Source organism: Canis lupus, chromosome 27, assembly GCF_003254725.2.
Source record: "Canis lupus dingo isolate Sandy chromosome 27, ASM325472v2, whole genome shotgun sequence".
NCBI lineage: Eukaryota > Metazoa > Chordata > Mammalia > Carnivora > Canidae > Canis > Canis lupus.
Genome location: NC_064269.1, coordinates 38,195,420 through 38,217,019, shown reverse-complemented (window position 1 = coordinate 38,217,019; position 21,600 = coordinate 38,195,420). Strand labels below are relative to the sequence as shown.

The window sequence follows — 21,600 nt, the reverse complement described above, 5'->3', positions numbered from 1 at the left end:
TGCATTTTTATTACTGTTTATGTGTTTATGTTATGAATGTTATACAAAAGGCGAAGGGAAAAACTCACCACAAAGCACGTGTGCAATATTTGCATGACAGTTTAACCTCATGAAAAAAAGTCAACTGTAATATTTCCTATTAAAAGCCATACTGTTGATCTCCATCCCTACCTGCGCATAGATTCCTAGGCTACATAAATCAGGCCTAGCATCAAGGGACATGATGGACTCATGGTAGATAAGGAATCACCCTGATATCAAAGGACAAAATAATGATCAACAATGCTTTCTGAAAGATTATTGATTAAATGGGGGGTGGGGTAGGATGTGGGGAAAGCAATGAGAGAAAAACCCTTTAAAGGCCCTGATATAAGGAAGGCCATTTTAGATTTCTTTCTAAGTCAACATGACTACATAACTTTGTTTAAACCAAAAGCTTGATTTAAGTCCTCCTGCCAAGCATGCACTGTACATCTGCTTTACAAATGAGCAGCCTGAATGAAAGCCTCCTGTCCTTAAGGTGTCGATCAATGCTCCTACTCCCTATATTCTATGATGTTAAAACTCGTGATTCTTGCCTACATATTAATCTATAACTTTTCTGAGAGACTGTACCTCTGACATATTGATTTATGGCTCTTTATGTAAAAAAGTAGATAACCCTATAAAAACTGCTCATTCTCCAGGGCACTTTCTTCCCTGTGAAGATTGTATTTCCTGGGCAGCTGTCTTAATTTGGGCTTGAATAAAACTCTTTACTTTCTTCTCATATTAGAGTTCTTTCTAGTCAATTTATGTTGACAGAACTAATATAGCACTTTGTACTTAATAAGCCATTAAGTACAGGTACCAATCAGACTTTAGCAGTTACTGCTTCTTGTCCACATTTACTTTCTTTTTTTCATCTCCCCCACTTACATTTTATTTGTTCTGATATAGCTACACTTTTTTTCCTTAGGATTTTTCTTTTCTTTTCTTTTTTTAAAAATATTTTATTATTTATTTGAGAGAGAGAGAGAGAGAGAGAGTGAGAGAGCGTGAGCAGGGAGGAGGGGCAGAGGCAGAGGGAGAAGCAGACTTCTTGCTGAGCAGGGAGCCCCATGCAGGGCTTTATTCCAGGACCCCGGGACTACAACCTGAGCCGAAGGCAGATGCTTAACTGACTGAGCCACCCAAGTGTCTCCTCTTAGGACTTTTTTATGTCAGGATTTTTCACTATTTGGTTTTATTGAATAATAAATGCACAGTTTATATTAGAGTTTTTTGATACCCCGTACATTGTAGTGGTGGGATTCTCTTAATGACTCCAGATATTTCCTTATAGGAATGCCTCCTTTAAGGAAGCTGAGTTCTACATACGCTACAGAGCCCTGGGGATATTGTAGCTTTCATATTTGAGTGCCTGGCTAAGGTAGGCAAGTTGGCCAATGCCACTTTACATTCAGGGCCAAGGAGGACATTGTTAAGACTGATCTTGAATTCAAGTGGCTTGTTCACAGGCTCCAGAGTGGCAAAATCTCAAAAAATTACTGGGGCCACAGAGGGTGAGGGGGAAGCATTTCAAGGTGAGATACTTATCATAGATAGGCTTGCTGGCATTGCCCGTGCCCTAATTTGTGAAATTACTGTAATCTGTTATTGAAATTAAAAAGGGGAAGGAAAACTGACTTTTGGGCATCTGGCAGAGATATTGGTTCTTAAACTAAATGCACAGGCTTCTGAATCTTTAGTGTGAACCTCAGTTTCAAGAATCTACTGAAGATCTCTTTTCCAGCTAAAACAAACATGGGAGAAATGTGTGGGAAATATCAGAAAGGGAGATAGAGCATAAAGACTCCTAACTCTGCGAAACGAACTAGGGGTGGTGGAAGGAGAGGAGGGCGGGGGGTGGGGGTGAGTGGGTGATGGGCACTGAGGGGGACACTTGACGGGATGAGCACTGCGTGTTATTCTGTATGTTGGTAAATTGAACACCAATAAAAAATTAACTTATTAAAAAATAAAATAAAACAAACATGGGGACCAAGAGAAAGCCCTTCTTAAAGGAAGGCTTTTCAGGTCTTAAAGATTCCATTAAAGCAGCAAAGGCCACCAAGGCACATGGTGGAAACCATCTATCTTCTACATTGTGAAGTCTGGATGGTAGGCAGAGCTCACCTCTCAATGTAGCACTGGGGGCCAGAAGTTTGGGACCAAGTGGAGAAATGGAAATGAAATGTTCCATACAAGAGGATCCCCATATGGTAAGTACAGAATGCCCAAATTAACCTTTTTAAAATGTTTTCTTTCACTTGTATTTAAGTTCAAGAGATATGGATTCTGAACGGTTGGCATAAACCCAGTGGCATTAAGGTGAGGCCAAAAACTAAGATTTTCTCCTTCCCTCAAGTACTACTGAATTTCTTCTTCAGTCTTTGGCAACATTAAATACTGGGTTTTAGAAATACAATTTTAATTTTTCTTGGGATGTCTGCTTTGGGGTCTGGGGATGGCTGATTTTAGAAATTTTGTGGTTGTGGGGCTGGTGTTGTGATATTCTTGTGTCTCACCAACTCTTTGGACTTTTCAAAACTGGGGGCAGGAAAGGTTGACCTGGGAACTAGCATGGTCTCTGAAATCTTGCAGGAACTCACTCATGCAGATTTAGAGGAAAATACCGTTGTGGTTGAAACACTGTGGCCACACAGTGGCCATTCCTATTCCACAGGATAGGAAGCACATCCTAGGGACAGCTGGGCACCTTGGACAGCAGGGCTTCCATGCCAAGCTCATCGTTCTTGGTTAGAAGGCAGCGGCTGGACCTGTGCACAGACACACCATCTGAGCCCACCAGGAACTTCTTGAAGTTCCAGGAGACATCGTTGCGGTACATGGGAGATCAGGTGATGAACCTGGGGTCCGTCCTGAGTGCAGTGTGCTCTCACCGGGGGCAGACAAGCCCCCACAGGAAGACAAAGAGGGAGATGCATCTGTGCATTGTTCACCTCACCCTTCTCAAATAGCGGCAAAGTGGGCTTGAACCTGCAGGCAGGTTGGATGTTCTTGAGGGGATTCAGGATCTCTTCCTTCCTGGCAGTGTCCTGATGCATGAACTGGTTGCATGGGAAGCCAGGAAGCCGAGCACCACTAGGCCCTGGATCCAGAGGTGCCGCTGCAACTCCTTTCATCTGGGCTTAGTCTCTGATGATCATGTCCCGGAGAGAGGCCACATTCTTTAATACATCATGTTGTCCCACAGGGACACTGGGCTCCCTGATCTCTACCAACCAGCGGGAGTGCAGAAAAGGCCTCCACCCAGCAGAGGCCCAGCAGAGTGGTGGACTGGGAGCTGTAAGACCAGAGTGCCTATTGTTGTTGTTTAAAAAACAACAACAACAACAACAACAACAAAAAAACCAAAACCAAAACCAAAACCAATATATATATATATATATATATATATATATATATATATTTGAGAAAGAGTGAGCAAGAGAGTGCATGAGGGGAGGGGAGAGGCAGAGAGAGAGGGAGAAGTAGGCTCCCCGACTGGGCAGGGAGCCTGATGCAGGGCTCCACCTCATAATCGAGCCCCTGAGACCACAACCTGAGTGGAAGGCAGATACTTAACCAACTGAACCACCCAGGTGCCCCTGTTGGCATTTCTTAATATCATCACTTAATCTCATTGTTGAGCTCTGATAGCTATCTTGGTTAACAAAGCTGGATGTAATCTGGGATGAGACTAGAGGAGGTGAATTTCCAACCTTGGGTGCAGAATACAGTTAATGGTAATGTATTGTTCAGAATAATTTTGGGGGCTTCTGGGGCCAGCACTGCTGGAGGTGGCAAAAGAGGAGCAGTGGTTGGCCTTGGGTGAATGGAACACTAAGTAGATTCCTGATCTCATCTCCCAGGTAGACTGCCACATCCTTAGTTGATTACATGCTTAATTGTCAACTCTAACAGGTTAAGGAAGAAAAGCCAAGTGAATGTTGGGTGGGGGGGGTGGTAGTGGTGGTGGTATTTATAGCACCTCTGATAGGGAAAAATGGAGAGAGCTCCATGATATGACTCTTGTAGTTATTCCATTCCATCTCTTGCTTAGCTCTGGGGAGGAAGAGTGAGTGACTTACTTAACTGGTAAAGATGGGAAGTATAAGTGGGCGTGCTGCCCTTAGCTTGGCCCTTCTTCCTCTTGGGAAGGGACCAAGAGAAAGCCCTCCTTAAAGGAAGGAGGCAGGGCACTTCCACAGGGAGCGTATATTCTCTGCTTGAGAAGGCCTTCCCTGGCCTGGAGTCTGTGTCTAGAAAAGTAATTCTAATTCTGGGGTTCAATTAGCCACCATTTGGCTTTTACACTAGGCTACTTACTCTATCTTGGCTTTTATTGCTATTAAAGATAATATTTTGAGCTCCTTTTGCTGCTTTTGTTTGATTTCTCAATTTCTCTAGGGCTTACAGCAGAAAGAAGGGTGGTAACCAACATTGTGAATACAGTACTTACTAAGTACTTACTTAGTACTTCTGAGTGACACTAGCAATTATTTTCTAAAATGTCTTCAGGGCACCTGGGTGGCTCAGTTGGTTAAGCATCTAATTCTTGATTTCAGCTCAGGTCGTGATCTTGGGGTTGTGGGATTGAACCCAAGCTCAGTGTAGAGTCTGCTTGTCTCTCTCTCTCTGCTCCTTCCTCTGCTTCCTCTCTCTCTTAAATTAAAATAAATAAATAAATAAATAAATAAATAAATAAATAAATATCTTTAAAAAAATGTTCTTTTTTGGGGTATCTGGATGGCTCAGTGGTTAAGCATCTCCTTTTGGCTCAGGTAGTGATCCTGGGGTCCTGGGGTTGAGTCCAGCATGAGGCTCCCCATAGGGAGCCTGCTTCTCCCTCTGCCTATGTCTCTGCCTCTCTCAAGAATAAATAAATTAAATCTTTAAAAAAATGTCCTTTTCATGTTTATACACATATGTTAGTTACATTTAATACTAAATTCTAATTTCAGTTTGTGTATTAGCATTATCACATCAGCTGGGGTTCAGATGACCCTGAAGGTGAAAATAAGCAATATAATTTTTATGACGCTCCATGATTCTGAGCAGATTATGTAATAGTTTCATTTTCTTTTTTCTTTTTATTTACTTGAGAGAGAGAGATAGGAAGAGAGAGAAAGAGAGCACAGAGGGAGAGGGAGAAGCAGACTCTCCACTGAGCAGAGAATCTGATGTAGGGCTCGATCCCAGGACCCTGGGATCCGAACCTCAGCTGAAGGCAGACACCTAACTGACTGAGCTACCCAGGCACCCCTGTGTAACAGGTCTTGGCTTGAGTTCTTGCTGAACTGAGGAAGGTGGCAGGGTCACCTGTGATTTGTTGTCTTCCTGAGATTTAGAGAGAAAAATAAAACATTCTAGTTGGATGACAAAATTGAAGAAGTGAAGTTAAGACACACATAAGGGTAGGAGAGAGTCACTAACTTTTTCAGTGAGTGTTGAATTCAGAAGGCAATGAAGAAGCAAACCTGGACAATTTGGTAAGATGCTTTTTTTTTTTTTTGGCCCTGTGTACTGACATATACTGTGAAGCTCTTGAGGAGAGTGATGCTGCTACTGCTGGTGCTGGTGTTTGGAGATGACATTATTGTTGTTTGTTGAGTAAGGGCTTATTTAGCACCAGATATATGCTGAATGCATAGCATACATTATCTCATCTAACAAGGCTACTGTAGGTCTTGGTGTTGCAGAATTTCAGGGTTCCTGTATCACAGAGTTGAAGAATGAGTTTCGTGGACACAAAAGGGTGAAGTGAAGTGAAAGTTTATTAAATGAAGGTGAGAGTAGAAAGGAAAAGAGAAAGCTCTCTAGAGCAAGAGGGGTGCCGAATGGGTTGCCACTGAGAGCTTTTAGTGGAAGTCTTATTGCAAACTGACTGGGAAGTTTGTGGCCTTGAGATTCTTGTGCCATCTTGGTTTGAGCAAGGACTATTTATAGCACCCTTAATGGCTCACTTCTCTGAGGACTGATCATTTTCTGTGATTACAATGTAGTTGGCTCCCCGCCCCCGGCCCAAAAAAAAAAAAAAAAAAGAAATTCCGTAACATCCAGGGCCAGGTGATCTGGTTTGTTCCTTTACCTCTGGTTTTGTCTGCCTCAGCATTCTCCACATTTGGGATTTCTGTGAGCCTGGTCATGTAGCCCCCTGGAAGAGCCTACTCTGAGGAGTCAGGGGACTCCTGTCCTTCTCTGCCTAGACCTTAACACTCTCCATATTCACTGACAATGAGCTGTGTCTGAGGGAGGTGTTATTGTCCTCATTTTACACATGACAAAGCTGGGACTCAGAGAGATTAAGTAACTTTAAGGTCACACTCCTAAAAGCAGCTAGTAAATGGCCTGAATTCATTAGGTCAATCATTTCTCAGGTACTCAGTGAGCATGTTGTATTAGCCATTGTTCTAAGTTGCAAGCATCAGAAACCAACTCTGGCAGATTAGTGCAGAAGAGGAATTTATTAAAGGGATCCTGGATTGACTGCTCACAAAAGTGCAGGGAGAGCTGGAGTACCAAGTGTGGAAGCTTCACAGCAGGAACAATGGTCAGAATATGGCTGCCTCTGCTGACACTGTCTTTGCTAGGCCTTAGACACTTCAGCTTGTGGTGCTCATCCACTGGGGCTTGACACTGGAAGCTACTTGCAAGCCCTGCTTCCCCCCTTATCCTTTTTTTTTTTTTTTTTAGATTTATTTATTTACTTGAGAGAGAGAGAAGAGAGAGAGAGAGAATGTCAGTGGGGCAGAGGGAGAGAGAATCCTGAAGCACTCTCTGCTGAGAGAGAGCCAGTCAAGGGGCTTAATCCCAGGACCCTGAGATCATGACCTCAGCTGAAACCAAGAGATGGCTGCCCAACTGGCCAAACCACCCAGGCACCCCCGCCTGCTCTTTCATCTTACTGCAGCCACCACTGTCCCCAGAGGTGCTCCATGGTCTCTGCTTCTTGGTATGAGAACCTCTGGAAGATGCCTCTGATGAGTGGAGTGTGAGTACATGGGCCTGGTCCAGAGCTGCTGGAGAGGGGAGCAACATACTTCCTGTACTTGCATCTTCTCTCTTAGGAGGTGGGCTCTATTCCCAAGACTCATATGATGAGGAACTCCCCAGATGTGGTAAAGACATTCAAACACTGGAGAGCCAAAGGAACAAAAAATAGTCATATGAAAATCTACTATATGAAATGGCAGTGCTAGACATGGTAGAGAATTAAAAAGATAAATTGGCCCAGAATCTACCTTCAGAGACCTTATGGACTCATAATTCTCTTCTTTTTTTAATGTTCATATTTATTTGGCATCATAGTTTGCAAAGCTCTTTCACTTTCATTGTTTCATTAGATCCTTCTGACAGCCATGGAAGGCAGGCAGAACTGATGTTATCTCTCTTTTATACTTAAAGAAGCTAAGAAGTTAGGTAATGAGCCAGTCCTCTGACTCCAGACTCAGTGCTGAATGAGTCAACCAACAATTGATTCCAAGGCATGTGGTTTCCCTGACATTTTAAAAAAAGCTTCTATTTACTTATTTGAGAAACAGAGAGAGCACAAGTGGGGGGGTGTCAGAGGGAGAGGGAGAAACAGACTCCCTGCTGAGCAGGGAGCTTGACTTGGAGGGCTGGATCCAGGACCCCAGAATCATGACCTGAGCAGAAGGCTGACTCCTACCCCATTGAGCCACCTAGATGCCCTTCCTCCGACATTTTAACACTCCTGAAATCAGGAGGCATCTTATGATCAACGGTATATCATAGTTTAATTGATAGCTTTTTATTCCTAGTGGTATGTAAAATAAGGGAACATCTTCAATTGATAAAGTGTAGATTCATTAGAACATAGTCACTAGATAGGGGTAAGAAGTAATAAGAGACATAAAGGTGAGCTGAGAGATCAGGGAAGACTTTGTGGGGGAATAGATTATATAGCCCACCATCCCTTGGTCCCTTATCTACAACTCTGAATTCCAAAAGGCTTTTTTTTTTGCCTACAAGTTTGGCACCAAAAGTCATTTGTCAGCAAAATCTGAACTGAACAGATGTGAAGTAATTTATAGCTATAAGGAATACATAAATATAATATGTAATTATAGCCAAATTATACTTTTAGTTATTCTACTTACCATGAAGATCAATATGTGTAGCTGCATAAATATTAATGTTTGATAATGGAGTATTATTCCAGGCCCTCAAAGGGAAGGGGAGGAGGTGGTATTACCTAATATTGGGTCCATGTACTGCACTGTCTTTTTAAAATCTATAAAATTCTGGATTTTGGAAACCATTTAGACCAAAGGGTTATGGATAAAGGACTCTGGATTGTATCTGAACTGGGGCTTGATAGGTGGATACAATTTAGATATTTGGAGATGCAGAGGGGATTTTTAGGAAGAGTAAGAGCATCATCCCACACCAGCTTGGGTCTCGGTCTAAGTCATTATCCAACCATTAAATTTGCTTTAAGAGCAGAGAGTGACCTGCATTTTTGATCAGTACTTTCCTTTAAGTTGCGATTCATACACAGTTGGAGGGTTGGACTTTCTGGGTTTGGTTTTCTCCCTCAGAGTATTAATTCCCTCCTTTTCCCAAAAATCACCTGACTTCTGAGAAAACTCTAACACACCCTTTGGCTGGAAAAGAACATTAGGCAATCAATGGAATTCCCCACTCCTTTCTCCCCTCCGGAACCCCGGATGGAGGGACCTTGAGCATGAAAGAAGTATGCAGTTCTTGTTTCAAAAGCAGAGGGAGCTCCAAGATCAAGGCTGAGTTATCCTTTCCCTTTTCATGGTCTCCCAGCCCCCTCTTTGTTTAGATCAGGGAATTTCAGACATGCACACTGGGATAGAAAATCATAAGAACAGAACCAGGACAGGGAGGCCGGCGGAGGTTCCTGCAGAGGGAGCGTCCTGGCCCCGTGCTGCTCTCCCTGGGAGCCGGCAGGGTTGCCCAGCATGCCCACTGGCACGAGAGAGGGGACTGACCCACTTGTTTCCATCAGCTTCTGAAGGTAAAAACCTTAAACATTGAGGAGCAGAGCTTTGATGGAAGAAAAAAGAAAGGCAGAAAACTTCACATGGGAAGGTTTTGGGCAAAGATGGAGGGCTGGAAGGAGCAAAATAATAGAAGGCAGAATGTAGGCAACCTCTTTCTCTTACATTGCCTCCCCCTTCCCTCACTGTCATCATTTTCAGGGTTAGAAACATTTTTGGCAAGACTCTTTGAAGAACTGTGGAAAGATATCTCATCTTTTTAGTAAAGAAAAAAACCTCAAACCCTAGAAAATTAACCTAGGAAATTGAGGGAATACCTTTCCTTTCCTTTTGTGTCTCTTGTCATTCAGCTGCCCTTTGTCTCATTCCCCACTCCACCCTGTCTCAGACCACTTCTCCCAAGGTCACTGCCTTCTAGTAAAAGAAGCTCATCCCTCCATCGGTGGTCATTGGGAGCATCAACAGAAATACATGCAGTAAGAAGCATAGTAAGAGAGCGGGTGTGAAGTGATAAAGGGGATCTTCAGGGATCCCTGGGTGGCGCAGTGGTTTGGCGCCTGCCTTTGGCCCAGGGTGCGATCCTGGAGACCGGGGATTGAATCCCACGTCAGGGCTCCTGGTGCATGGAGCCTGCTTCTCCCTCTGCCTGAGTCTCTGCCTCTCTCTCTCTCTGTGTGACTATCATAAATTAAAAAAAAAAAAAAAAAAGATAAAGGGGATCTTTGTCTAAAAAGGAGGGAGAAATGTCCTAGATGGAGAGTCATGATGGGGAAAGACTCCTGAAAACCTGAGTGGAAATGGGGATATTGTTTTGTGAAGGCAGGAGAGAGACTGATAGATACAAAAGGTGCACAGGTCACGGGTGGGGGTGAGGAAGGAGGAGGAAGAAATTGGGAGAAAGCACTCATTTTTTTTTGGAGAAAAACTGGGAGAAGACCCAGAGAAGCAATGGGAGAAGGAGAAGATCTAGTTTTAGTCTAGAAAATGAATTGAAGTAGAACCAGGGAGGGTGTGAGAGGACAGGCATCATGTGGTGATCAGTGTATGGTTTTGTTTAACCTGTGTGTTATTGTTATGAATGTGACATTGAACCCCAGGTGACCCCCACCACCAAAGCAGGTACCTGTGTTTGTTTGACAAATACAGCCATCCCTGCCACCCCTTTGCTCCAAAGTCCAAAGGTGCAGAGGGCCAGGAACTAGAGGCCTGCTGTTGACCAGGGATGAACAAATTGCCAGAGATGTGGTAAGTGATCATGAGTCTACAGAAATATACATGGACTCTATTCCCTTTATCTTCTCAAGAGAACAGCTCAGATCTGAAGCCCAGGGTTCGGTTTGACCTGGGCCTTTTTGCTTTTTATTTCAACTTAAGATTCTTCTGCATGAGCTGTTGCCCTCCTCCCTTCTACTTGTTTCCCTCCCTTTCCCCTCCCTTCTACCCATGACAAATGTTAGGGCACTGCACTAGTCTGCCAGTACCTGGGTCATCCACCTCTCCATGTCTTTTTTTTCAGGTGCATTGTCCTGTTTTCCCTTTTGGCATCAGTTTATGCTGAGCCTACTATGTATGGAGAGATCCTGTCCCCTAACTACCCTCAGGCATACCCCAACGAGATAGAGAAATCTTGGAATATAGAAGTTCCTGAAGGGTATGGGATCCATCTCTACTTCACTCACCTGGACATAGAGCTGTCAGAGAACTGTGCATATGACTCAGTGCAGGTATATTTTAAAAGATAGGGCTGGGAGGGGTGGTGTCTTATTCTCTCTCTCCCCTTCTCTGACCTCCATTCCAAAATACCACTCTTTCTTAGCTTTCTTTTGACTCTTCTCTTAGATAATGTCAGGAGACTTTGAAGAAGGGAAACTCTGTGGGCAGAAGACCAGCAAGAATCCCAACTCCCCAATTGTGGAAGAGTTCCAAATCCCACACAATAGACTCCAGGTGATCTTTAAGTCAGACTTCTCCAATGAAGAACGTTTCACTGGGTTTGCTGCATACTATGTCGCTGTAGGTAAGGCTCACCCTTCTCCATGTACGTTATTGATCCAGCTAAAAGATTAGAAGCAGGACAAACACTGAGAGATTCCATGAATAAGGATTCTGTTTATAATTATAACTCTTATGAAGTGTTGACCAGACTTGGATCTGTCCATGGATTGCCTTTGTGAAATTCAAACATATGATTATATCTCAGTGGAGATGATGATAATGGTAAAAATAAGCAATAAATAGTAATTTATTGAGAACCACTATAAATTTGGCACTGTATTAGTAACTTTACCTATATTTACTTAATCTTCATTACAATTCTTCAAAGTAGGTATAGTGATCTCCACTTAAAGATTACTTAAGGAAAGTGAGCACTAGGGAAATTAAGCAACTTGCCAAGAATCACATCGGGAACGCATGATATTCAAACCCACCTAATGGCAAACAAACCTTCAAATTCTGTGTGCTTCTATACCTAACTCTAGATTAAAGTGAAATTAGAGCATCTCATAAAGCCAAAACTATTGTTTAGATTTGGCAGAAATGCCCAAATCCTCTAAAGTGGCAAGTGTACTTATTACTCTTCCCCTCAGAAGATATTTCATCCTGTATATCTTATAGAGTGTTGTCTCTGGAGCTGAAATGCTCTGTTAGAAAGGCCAAGGGTCTCTCTGTAAGGGAGCATTGAGAGCTCCTTTTAGCTGTGCAATAGCGGGCACAAGTCTAGAATCATATTGTAGGAGAGTGATATATAGAATAATACCATCCTGAAATGTGATTCATTCATGTTAGCAACAGGCCTTTCCTACTTTTTCTTACCCTCGTAGTTTTGGGTTTAAACTCATTCTTCCTTCTGGATCTTTGTTCCTGACCCCAATCTTTCTCTACTTTTTCTAGATATAAATGAGTGCACAGACTTTGCAGATGTCCCCTGTAGTCACTTCTGTAACAACTTCATTGGTGGTTACTTCTGCTCCTGCCCCCCCGAATACTTCCTCCATGAAGATATGAAGAATTGTGGAGGTGAGCTTGCCATCAAGTGGGGTGCATGTTCCTTGGGATTTTGAATGGCTTGAAGCTTCAATTAGAACTTTGTTGACCCTTCCACTTTTGACTAGCCTCAGCCTTGCTTTGGCATGTATCCTTAGTTATTACCTATAAGCCCTCTGAAGCTCCACAAGAGTGGAGGAAGACAAGCCTACAGGGTCAAGTAAATAATTGGAGAGGTGAGATAGATGCTTGTGAAGAGTCTGTCTGGGACTGTTCATAACCATAAGGGGCTCTGTCATAAGCAATGTGATGGAAACCCAATAAGCATTGGGTATCTCTACCGATTTGTATTGGGTGTGTAATTGTGGCATGGGGACTCTAGCCAGGGATGGTCAATTCATGAGAAGAGTCATAGAATGAGGCAGGAACTCCTTTACTTGACCCTGTATTTGATTTCTTTTCTCTTTTTCTCTCTTAGTCAATTGCAGTGGGGATGTATTCACTACGCTGACTGGGGAGATTACAAGTCCCAATTATCCCAATCCATACCCAGAGAACTCAAGGTGCGACTATCAGATCCAGTTGGAAGATGGATACCAAGTGGTGGTGACTGTGCGGAGAGAAGATTTTGATGTGGAATCAGCTGATTCAAATGGCCACTGCCCTGACAGTTTAGTTGTGCGTGATGAATGATTAGTTTTCCTTCCAACTCACACAGAGAGCTTTCTCCTCAAAGAAAAATTATCTTTCTTTCTGTCCTCTCTTTTCTTCCCTTCTTATTTTATGTATCTTTTATTACCTGCTTTACTTTTATTCCCTCCATTTTACCCCTTTATTTTAGTTCTTTCTCTCTTCTGATTTTATCATTTCATTTCTTTTTAGTTTGTTGCAGGAGACAAGCAATTTGGTCCTTACTGTGGTAAGGGATTCCCTGGGCCACTAAATATTGAAACCAAGAGTAGCGCTCTTAATATCATCTTCCAAACTGACCAAACAGGGCAAAAAAAGGGCTGGAAACTTCGTTACCGTGGAGATCGTGAGTAACCTAGAAGTTGCTATTTATTGCTACCGAAGTCCCGGGACAATGTAAAATCCAAACAGGTAGATTGTTATATGTATAGTTATCCTGAGATACTTCACTTCTTCAGCAATATCTAAACCTGTCAGTGGTTGACAGTATGACTGAACTTCTAGGAATCCTCCAACTGGGCTTGCAGGCACAGACAATTTGGGGTGGTTAGTTAGCATGTACAACTTCGGGGTGGTTAGTTAGTATATACTAACATGACTGGGAGGCTGGAACTAGCTCAATGACTCTTTCTGGAGTATGTAATGTCATATTATTTTAACATCTCCATTGGAATGTTAGGCGTCAGGATTAAGGACTACTGAATGATTTCAGAAAGTGTGAAGATGATGTAAATTGAACAGAGATTCTCCAACTATTTGGTAATTTTGTTTTCTGTCCTTTCTAAGCAATCCCTTGTTCCAAAGAAGTCACTGCCAATTCTGTTTGGGAGCCTGAGAAAGCAATATATGTATTCAAAGATGTAGTAAAGATAACCTGTCTGGAAGGGTTTGAAGTTGTGCAGGTAAGGTACTGTTACGATCTCCTCCCTAATCCCTACATCAGGGTGAGCATACTGGAATTGTCGAATGGTGTACTGAATGTCCTTGTTTGAGCAAGATATAACACCTTTTCCATAGATAGAACACCTCAGGATCTTTTGTCCTTCTTTGTGAGTCATGGAATTTCTTGGCCAGATTGACATTCTTATCCTGCCTTTAGTCTTCTTGGGGAAGAGGACCTGATATGCTAGGGCAAAGTTGTCTTTAGCCTCAACTCCTGGGTGCTTTGGGTCATTCTACTAACATACCCCCAAGCTTCTTGTGGTCAGGACTCCTTGTTGAACCAAGGCCAGAGATAAATTTCATTTTTGATTTTCATTTCCCATATCTCTCCTTACAAATTAATGGTGATGTGTATTATTCTCCAGGGAAGTGTTGGCTCATCATCTTTCTATTCTACTTGTCAAAGTAATGGAAAGTGGAGTAATTCCAAACTGAAATGTCAACGTATGTATTTCTTTAAAATGAGACTCTTTTTTTATTTCAATGGGAGTTAAAAGATCAGTTCATCAAAATTCAAATTCATGCTTTCTTCTTAGGCTTGTGAGAGAGTGGGTTGGATATTTTGAAGGGAAGCCATACATGAGGTGCTAGCCCAGATCTGGTCCCAGACAGGCCAGACAAACAGGTTTCTTTCAAAGAAAGGGGCTGTGTGATTGGTAGAGTTAGTAGGACCATAGAGTCCATTCCTGACTTCTGCAGGGGCCTCCACCAACCACTGAGAAGCAAGTTCCTCCATGTAGCTTTTGGGGGGCTATCTGCATTGGGAGGACTCAGTGGTCTGGGAAGATTCATCTCAGGTTTGGGATGTGCTTATGGATGTGGGGTGGGAAAGAGTGAGGAATATGGCTGGAAGGATGAAACTGGCCCAATGACTCTAGAAGAAGTGGATATCCTGACCATCACTCTCCTGCCTTCTTCTTGTAGCTGTGGACTGTGGCTCTCCTGAACCCATTCAGAATGGTAAAGCTGAAGATCCAGAACATACTTTATTTGGTTCTGTCATTCATTACACTTGTGAGGAGCCATATTACTACTTGGAAGATGAAGAAAGCGGTAGGTTTCTTTGACTAGAGAAAAAAGGAGAAAGAGTAAGAGTGCTAGAGAGTGAATCGAACCATCTTTCTGGGTTGGAAGAGAGTTTGGAGGCAAATGAAGGAGATGGGATGGACTTTGTTTATCCTCTTGGCTTAATCTAAAGATAAAAATTTCCTATAGGGATATAGGATCATCCTTGGGAATTATAGAGGTCGCTGAGTTTAGCTTCACAGCTATGGCAAGAATTCCCCCTACAATATCCATTTTCATGTGATTATCCAGCTTTTGACCAGTTATTTAGTGTAGAACCTCAGGAGTAATGCTTCCATTGTTAAGTTACCATACTATATGACTGGCTTTCTCGATGGAAAGGCTTTGGTAGTACTAGGCAAAGGACTGTATAAGGCATGATATGTACCACTTCATTGCTTTTAATTTATTATTTTTTAAAAGATTAATTAAATTGTATTTTAAAAAAGATTTTATTAATTTATTTTATTTTAAAAAAGATTTCATTCATTCATTCATTCATTCATTCGAGAAACAGAGGGAGAGGCAGAGACATAAGCAGAGGGATAGGCAGGCTCTCTGCAGGAGCCCCATGAGGGATTCGATTCTGCACCTTGGGATCACACCGTGAGTCGAAGGCAGATGCTCAACCTCAAACCTCTGTGCTGAGCACAGATCCCAATGTAGGGCTTGATCCTATGACCCAAGCTGAAATCAAAAGTCAGATGCTCAATCGACTGAGCCATCCAGGCACTCCTAATTTATTTATTTTAGACAGAGAGAGAGAGAGAGAGCGTGAGTAGGAGGGGCAAAGGGGGAGGGAGAGAGAATGTCAAACTGAGTCCAAAGCCCATTGCAGGGCTCAATTTCATGACCCTGAGGTGACCTGTGCTGAAACCAAGAGTTGGACACTTAACTGATTGTGACACCCAGGGGTGCCCCACTTTTAATTTAACTTAATTTAATTAATTTTCCCACTTGAAGTCTTTTTCTAATCTTTGCCATAACCCTCTTCGTCTTTGGAGAATATTCCTTCCCCTTGGGAGGATAGAGGCTAGAGGGATTGTGGATAGGGGGATCTCAAGATTCTTTTCTAGTTGATTTGATTTGACCCACTTCTCAAATCCCAGAGGAGCTGAGGCTCTGAATGAAAGGGGAAATGGAAGAGCGGAGGTGTGGTGGTGAGTGTGTCCTATGTCCCTTGTGCTATTCCAGGAGAGTATCACTGCGCTGGCAACGGGAGCTGGGTGAACAAATTGCTGGGCACGGAGCTGCCAAAATGTGTTCCAGGTAATCAGGGCTCAGTCTTGGGGAGACACCATATATACAGGAGCTGGCATGTGGGGCCACTCTCTGAAAGTAGGTGCAGTCCTTTTGGGAAAGGACTTAACTATCTGGGCGTAGCAGAGTCTATCTCAGTGAGATGGAAACACTGGGCTGTGAGCCTGCAAGGGTTTGGGGGGGAATTCCTTCACTGCAGTGAGTTAGGCCAACTGACAGGAAATATAAGATCAGCCAGTGACAGTTGGTATCAGATTCAGGGCCAGTTAGATTGGTAATGTAGCTGTAGTAAGGGGATGTAGAAGTGATAAAAAACAGGACCTGAAAATTGAGAGTGAGGAATCCACACACTGACACAAGACCAGTTGAATAGCTCAGTTATTATGTAAAAGTCTATATGGCAATAAGATATACAGCAATACAAGAAAGGAGGAGTTGCAGACAGATCAGAATTTGATAGAGGCAGGCTTTCAAACATAATAATAATAATGATCCTGGTAGTAACAACAGTGTTATTGAGAGCTAAGGACTGAGCTAATTGCATTTATTATCTCATTCCAGTCACTGCAGCAACCCTTTGAGGTATTATCAGTCCCATTTCACAGATAAGTGACCTGAGTACAAGGTCACAGAATTAGTAAGAGGCAGGAGTAGACTTTGAACTCAGGTCTTTCTGAGTCCAAGCCTTTTATGCTCACCTCAGAGTCTATTCAGGCTGACTACTGAGAGATTTAGGTAAGCCAGCTTCATCTGGAATAAAATTTAATATTAGTTGTATTCAGTAATGGCAAAGTGATCAAACCTGGAATCAGTGGGGAATGAGATGAAAGATTAAAGAAGAGAACCCTCCCTTTGTTCTACTTCCATGGATTGCTAGGAGGGACTCAGCTGCAATTAGGACTTCAGTAAAGAAGGTGATAAACACTCAATCTGGGCATCAGGAGGTGAAATGCTTTCCTCCTCCACCATCTGTATGAGGAAAGAGTTTCCCAGCACTGGTTCCAGTTGGACTCCTGTCCCCATGGGCTGAACCTAGGATGAAGTGCACCTCTACAGGGGCTGTTCATATTGTGAGGCACTAGCTCATTTGGACTCAGCAAGTCATACACTGCTTCAGTTTAACCAGTTTCTCCCATAAGCCTGCCTGTGGCTTTGGAAAAGTGAGATGTTTGGTGATTGCATTCAGGATGAGTCAGGTACTGAGATGGTTGACCAAATATAGGGTTGGCTATACTATCCTAGAGAATTCTGAAGCCTGGCAAGTTTTTGAGTGGTTGGAGGATTTGCAGGAGGCTAACAATTTCTTTCTCTCCACCTTGTTCTTGTTCCTTCCCAGTCTGTGGTGTTCCCAGTAAGCCCTTTATGGGAAAGCAGAGGATATTTGGAGGATCCCTTGCAGAGATTCAAAATTTCCCCTGGCAAGTCTTCTTTTCGAACCCACGGGCTGGTGGGGCTCTCATCGATGAGTACTGGGTGCTGACAGCTGCCCATGTTGTGGAGAGAAACCGCGAACCAGTAATGTATGTTGGGTCCACCTCAGTGGTTACTTCAGAACTGACAAAAGCCCAGATGCTCACTGCTGAGCGTGTGATTATTCATCCGGATTGGGAATTCCTGGATGACCCAGAAACACGGAAGAATTTCAACAATGACATTGCACTTGTGCAGCTGAAAGAGCCAGTGAAAATGGGACCCAATGTCTCCCCTATCTGCCTGCCAGGTACCTCCTCAGAATATGACCCCCCAATGGGAGCCCTGGGACTGATCTCAGGCTGGGGCCGAACAAAGGCAAGAGATCATGTGATCATGCTCAGAGGGGCAAGCTTACCCATTGTTCCCTTAGAAAAGTGCCGGGAGGTGAAAGGAAAAAATGTCAAAGTGGATATAAATACCTATGTTTTCACTAATAATATGATCTGTGCTGGAGGAGAGAAGGGTGTTGATAGCTGTGAAGGGGACAGTGGTGGAGCCTTTGCTCTACGGGTTCCCAATGAAGAGACCCTCAAATTCTATGTAGCTGGTCTGGTGTCCTGGGGCCCCCAGTGTGGAACCTATGGAATCTATACACGAGTGAAGAATTACATTGACTGGATAAGACAGACAATGCAGGAACATAGTACCCCTAGTATGGACTAATCCATACACCAGACCACCAGTCTCTCTCCAAGGGCTATGACCAATCCGTTGCTTTCCTCTCAATATTCACATTATTTCACCATGACTGAGAGAATACTTGGGAGTGTGATTTAAATAGAACTTGATCATTGGGATACTTAGCTGGAAGTAGCATTTGATCATGACATCGTATTGGTCATTTGGTGTGATCTGAATCTGTGGGGTCCTCTCTCCTAAATACCAACTATGGATCACAACATGAGAAGGGTTGTCCTAGGGAGTTCTCTTTCCTGATGATTGCCTGGTGTTTCAGTTCTGACTCTGAAATTTATTGTTGGGCATACCTTTGATTTTTTGTTTCCCCTTTATCTGTTCGAAGTTTCATTTGCTTTATCATACTCTGTCTACTATCCACTGTAATAAATCATGTTTATAACCCAATTCTGGCTGACTTGTCTTATTCCACATTAAGACCTGAGTCCCAGAGAAAGGTGATGAAAGGCTGTTGTGTCATGGAGATTCAGGCATTTATTTATTAAAAATTTTTTTTTTATTGGAGTTCAATTTGCCAACATATAGCATAACACCCAGTGCTCATCCCAACAAGTGCCCCCCTCAGTGTCCATCACCCAGTCACCCCAACCCCCCGCCCACCTTCCCTTCCACTACCCCTTGTTCATTTCCCAGAGTTAGGTGACTCTCATGTTTAGTCACCCTCACTGATTCAGGCATTTAGCAGCTCGTATTGAATAGTCGTGAAAACAGGGAATTCAGATTTACTCCTCTTTTCTAATTGAGATTTACTGAATATTGTTCATCAGCATGAATATTATCAACACAAGGTATCATATTCTGCTTTTGAAACTTATGAAACAAACCTGAACCTCATTCAGATGTCCACATACACTAGTTAGAATTGGCTGTTAAAGATCTTTAAGTATAAAAAAAAAAAAAAGATCTTTAAGTATAAAATTTTGAGGTATAAATTGTTTCAATGTCTCCTAAAAATTAATTTTCTTTTAATACTTATCTGTATAATATATGGGTTTTTTTTGTATAATACAATATTACAACTTCATAAAAAGAAGAAAAAAGAAATTGATCATTCTCTCATGTGCTTTCCTGGTAGTTTTGATCAGTTGGTTAGCCAGGCAACAATGTCTTCTCTGCAGGATGTTACAGCTGAAGATTCTGGTGAAGGTGGACCCAAAGTCTCTCCTTTCTAATTTTTTTTCTGAGGGAATGGAAATTAAAAAAAAAAAAACCAACTTCTTCCTTACCACAAAATTATTAGTAATGAAGAGTGATCACACAACTGAGACTAAGTATTTTTAAAAATGTGGACAAGAGGCCTATTTAGGGGGCAGTTGCCCTAACAGGGTGTCTTATGAAAGCCATGGAGTAAGAGGAAGTTAGGAGTTCAGGAAGACTCTGGTCTGTTGGATGGGACATGAGGCTTTCATGAGAGCAGTTTTTTTTTTTGCCAGAAGCTAAAAGGTCTGTATTTGGGGCCCATCAGGAAAGGACTTTGATTTTTTTGTTGGTCTACCAACAGGGCTAAATTCAACAGCTGGCCTTAGACTAGAGGTTAGCCCTGTTGGTGAAGGAGAAGTAAACAGAACAGAACTTTAATGCAAAAATCTGAAGAATCCAAGGAGAATTTTAATAAGGAAACTTGGAAGGATTGTGTCAAGTAAACCAAGCAGCATAAAGCCATTTGCATTATTCTTTACCTGTGTACCTCATAACTACCTTTGTTTACCTGCCTGTTATGCAATGGGATTAACACTATAACCTGGACTACAATGTTTTGGATGGGAGAAGGGTGATTCCTCTAGAGAAATTGGAATTGGAAAAAAAGAATTGTAAAAATATTAAGAAACTTCCTGTGATGTAGAAATTGTCCTTTAAAAAAAAAAGTAATTGAGATAATACTAAAAAATAACCTGGAATCTGACAAGTAACAGTTAAAGGAAATCCATCTATGCCAGGATCTTTAGTCTTTGGGTTGTTCCTTTGCAGATGACCTGGGGTATTAGGACAAAATTCCCTCACTGTTACTGCCTTATGCAGTAGGATGGTTATGGTTAACTTGACTACGGGATCATTTCCCTGTGTAAATGGCAAAAAGGGGTTCCAAATGAATCATCATCAGAGACTTCGGAGCCAGTAAGGACTCATCAGCAAGGCCTAGAAGAGCTAGAGAATCATTCATTGTGACTTAGAGGGTATCAATCATATTGCCTCATGTGTGACTTAGGAACGATGTGTGTCTGCTTCACCTAAAATTCAGGAAAAGACAACTGTTAAAAGTGGGTGAATTATCACGTTTCTTTGGTCAGAAGAAAATGGACTGGTGGATCAGTTTCTCATGTCAGGGGGAAAAGACGGCTCCCAGAGGCCAAGAGGACTTAATGGAAGGAACTTAGTCGAAATTGGACTGGCACAGAAGGTGTTGGCAGGATTTCAGTACTCTTTATTTTATTTATTTATTTATTTATTATTTATTATTTATTTATTTATGATAGTCACAGAGAGAGAGAGAGAGAGAGAGGCAGAGACATAGGCAGAGGGAGAAGCAGGCTCCATGCACTGGGAGCCCGATGTGGGATTCGATCCCGGGTCTCCAGGATCGCGCCCTGGGCCAAAGGCAGGCGCTAAACCGCTGCGCCACCCAGGGATCCCTCAGTACTCTTTAAAGTTGCTTTTAGTTGATCCCTATAATCAGCAACATGTTCTGTAGAAATGTGACTATACTTTTCACATTCCTGTTCTTTTTTTTAACTAAAAGTACAAGAAATCTCTTTTTTCAGGTTTATTGAGGTATGACTGACAAAATTGTAAAATATTTTAAGTGTGCAATGTGATGATTTCATATACATATATATTGTGAGAAGATCCCTCCATCCCATTAAATTAATTAATCACTTCACATATTTATCCTTAAAATATTTTTTTTTGGGTGAGAACACTTTAAGTTATATTCCCTTAGCAGGTTTTAATTATACAATGTAGTGTTATTAACTATAGTCACCATGTTATACATTAAATCCTCACACTTTATTCATCTTATTACTATAAAAGCTTTTATCTTTTTACCAACCTCTCTCCATTTCCCCTACACCTCAACCCCTGACAACCACTTTTCCACTCTCTGTTTCTATGAGTTTGACTTAAATTTTTTTTTAAAAGATTCCACATATAAGCAATACCATGCAGCATTTGCCTTTCTCTGTCTGGCTTATTTCACTTAGCATAATGCCCTCCAAATTTGTCCATGTTGTCACAAATGACAAGATTTCCTTTTTTAACAACTAAATGCTATTCCATTGTATGTAATATACACTATGTTTTCTTGATCCATTCATCTCTTGACAGACACTTAGGTTGTTTCCATACCTTGGCTATTGTGAATAATCTTGCAAAGAACATTGGGGTACAGATACCTCTTTGAGATGATGATTTAGTTTCTTTTGAATACATACTCCGAGGGGGTACTGCTGGATCATATGTATTTTTATTTTTT

General features: G+C 42.1%; 1 protein-coding gene across 2 annotated transcripts; it reads left to right on the top strand.

The window, feature by feature from the left end:
• The first annotated feature begins 8,841 nt into the window (after window positions 1–8,841).
• C1S (complement C1s) lies at window positions 8,842–18,515 on the top strand. Of its 2 annotated transcripts, none has more exons than XM_025471968.3 (12): window positions 8,842–9,034; window positions 10,115–10,262; window positions 10,534–10,741; window positions 10,857–11,034; window positions 11,910–12,035; window positions 12,481–12,680; window positions 12,885–13,038; window positions 13,479–13,594; window positions 14,000–14,078; window positions 14,559–14,687; window positions 15,894–15,968; window positions 17,296–18,515. In XM_025471968.3, exons 2-12 carry the CDS (start codon window positions 10,240–10,242, stop codon window positions 18,093–18,095), a joined length of 2,088 nt encoding a protein of 695 aa, XP_025327753.1. In that variant the 5' UTR covers window positions 8,842–9,034; window positions 10,115–10,239; the 3' UTR covers window positions 18,096–18,515. The 2 variants fall into 2 exon arrangements, with proteins under 2 accessions (XP_025327753.1, XP_025327754.1); XM_025471969.3 differs by having other exon boundaries at window positions 8,865–9,034; window positions 10,164–10,262.
• Window positions 18,516–21,600: the final 3,085 nt, after the last annotated feature.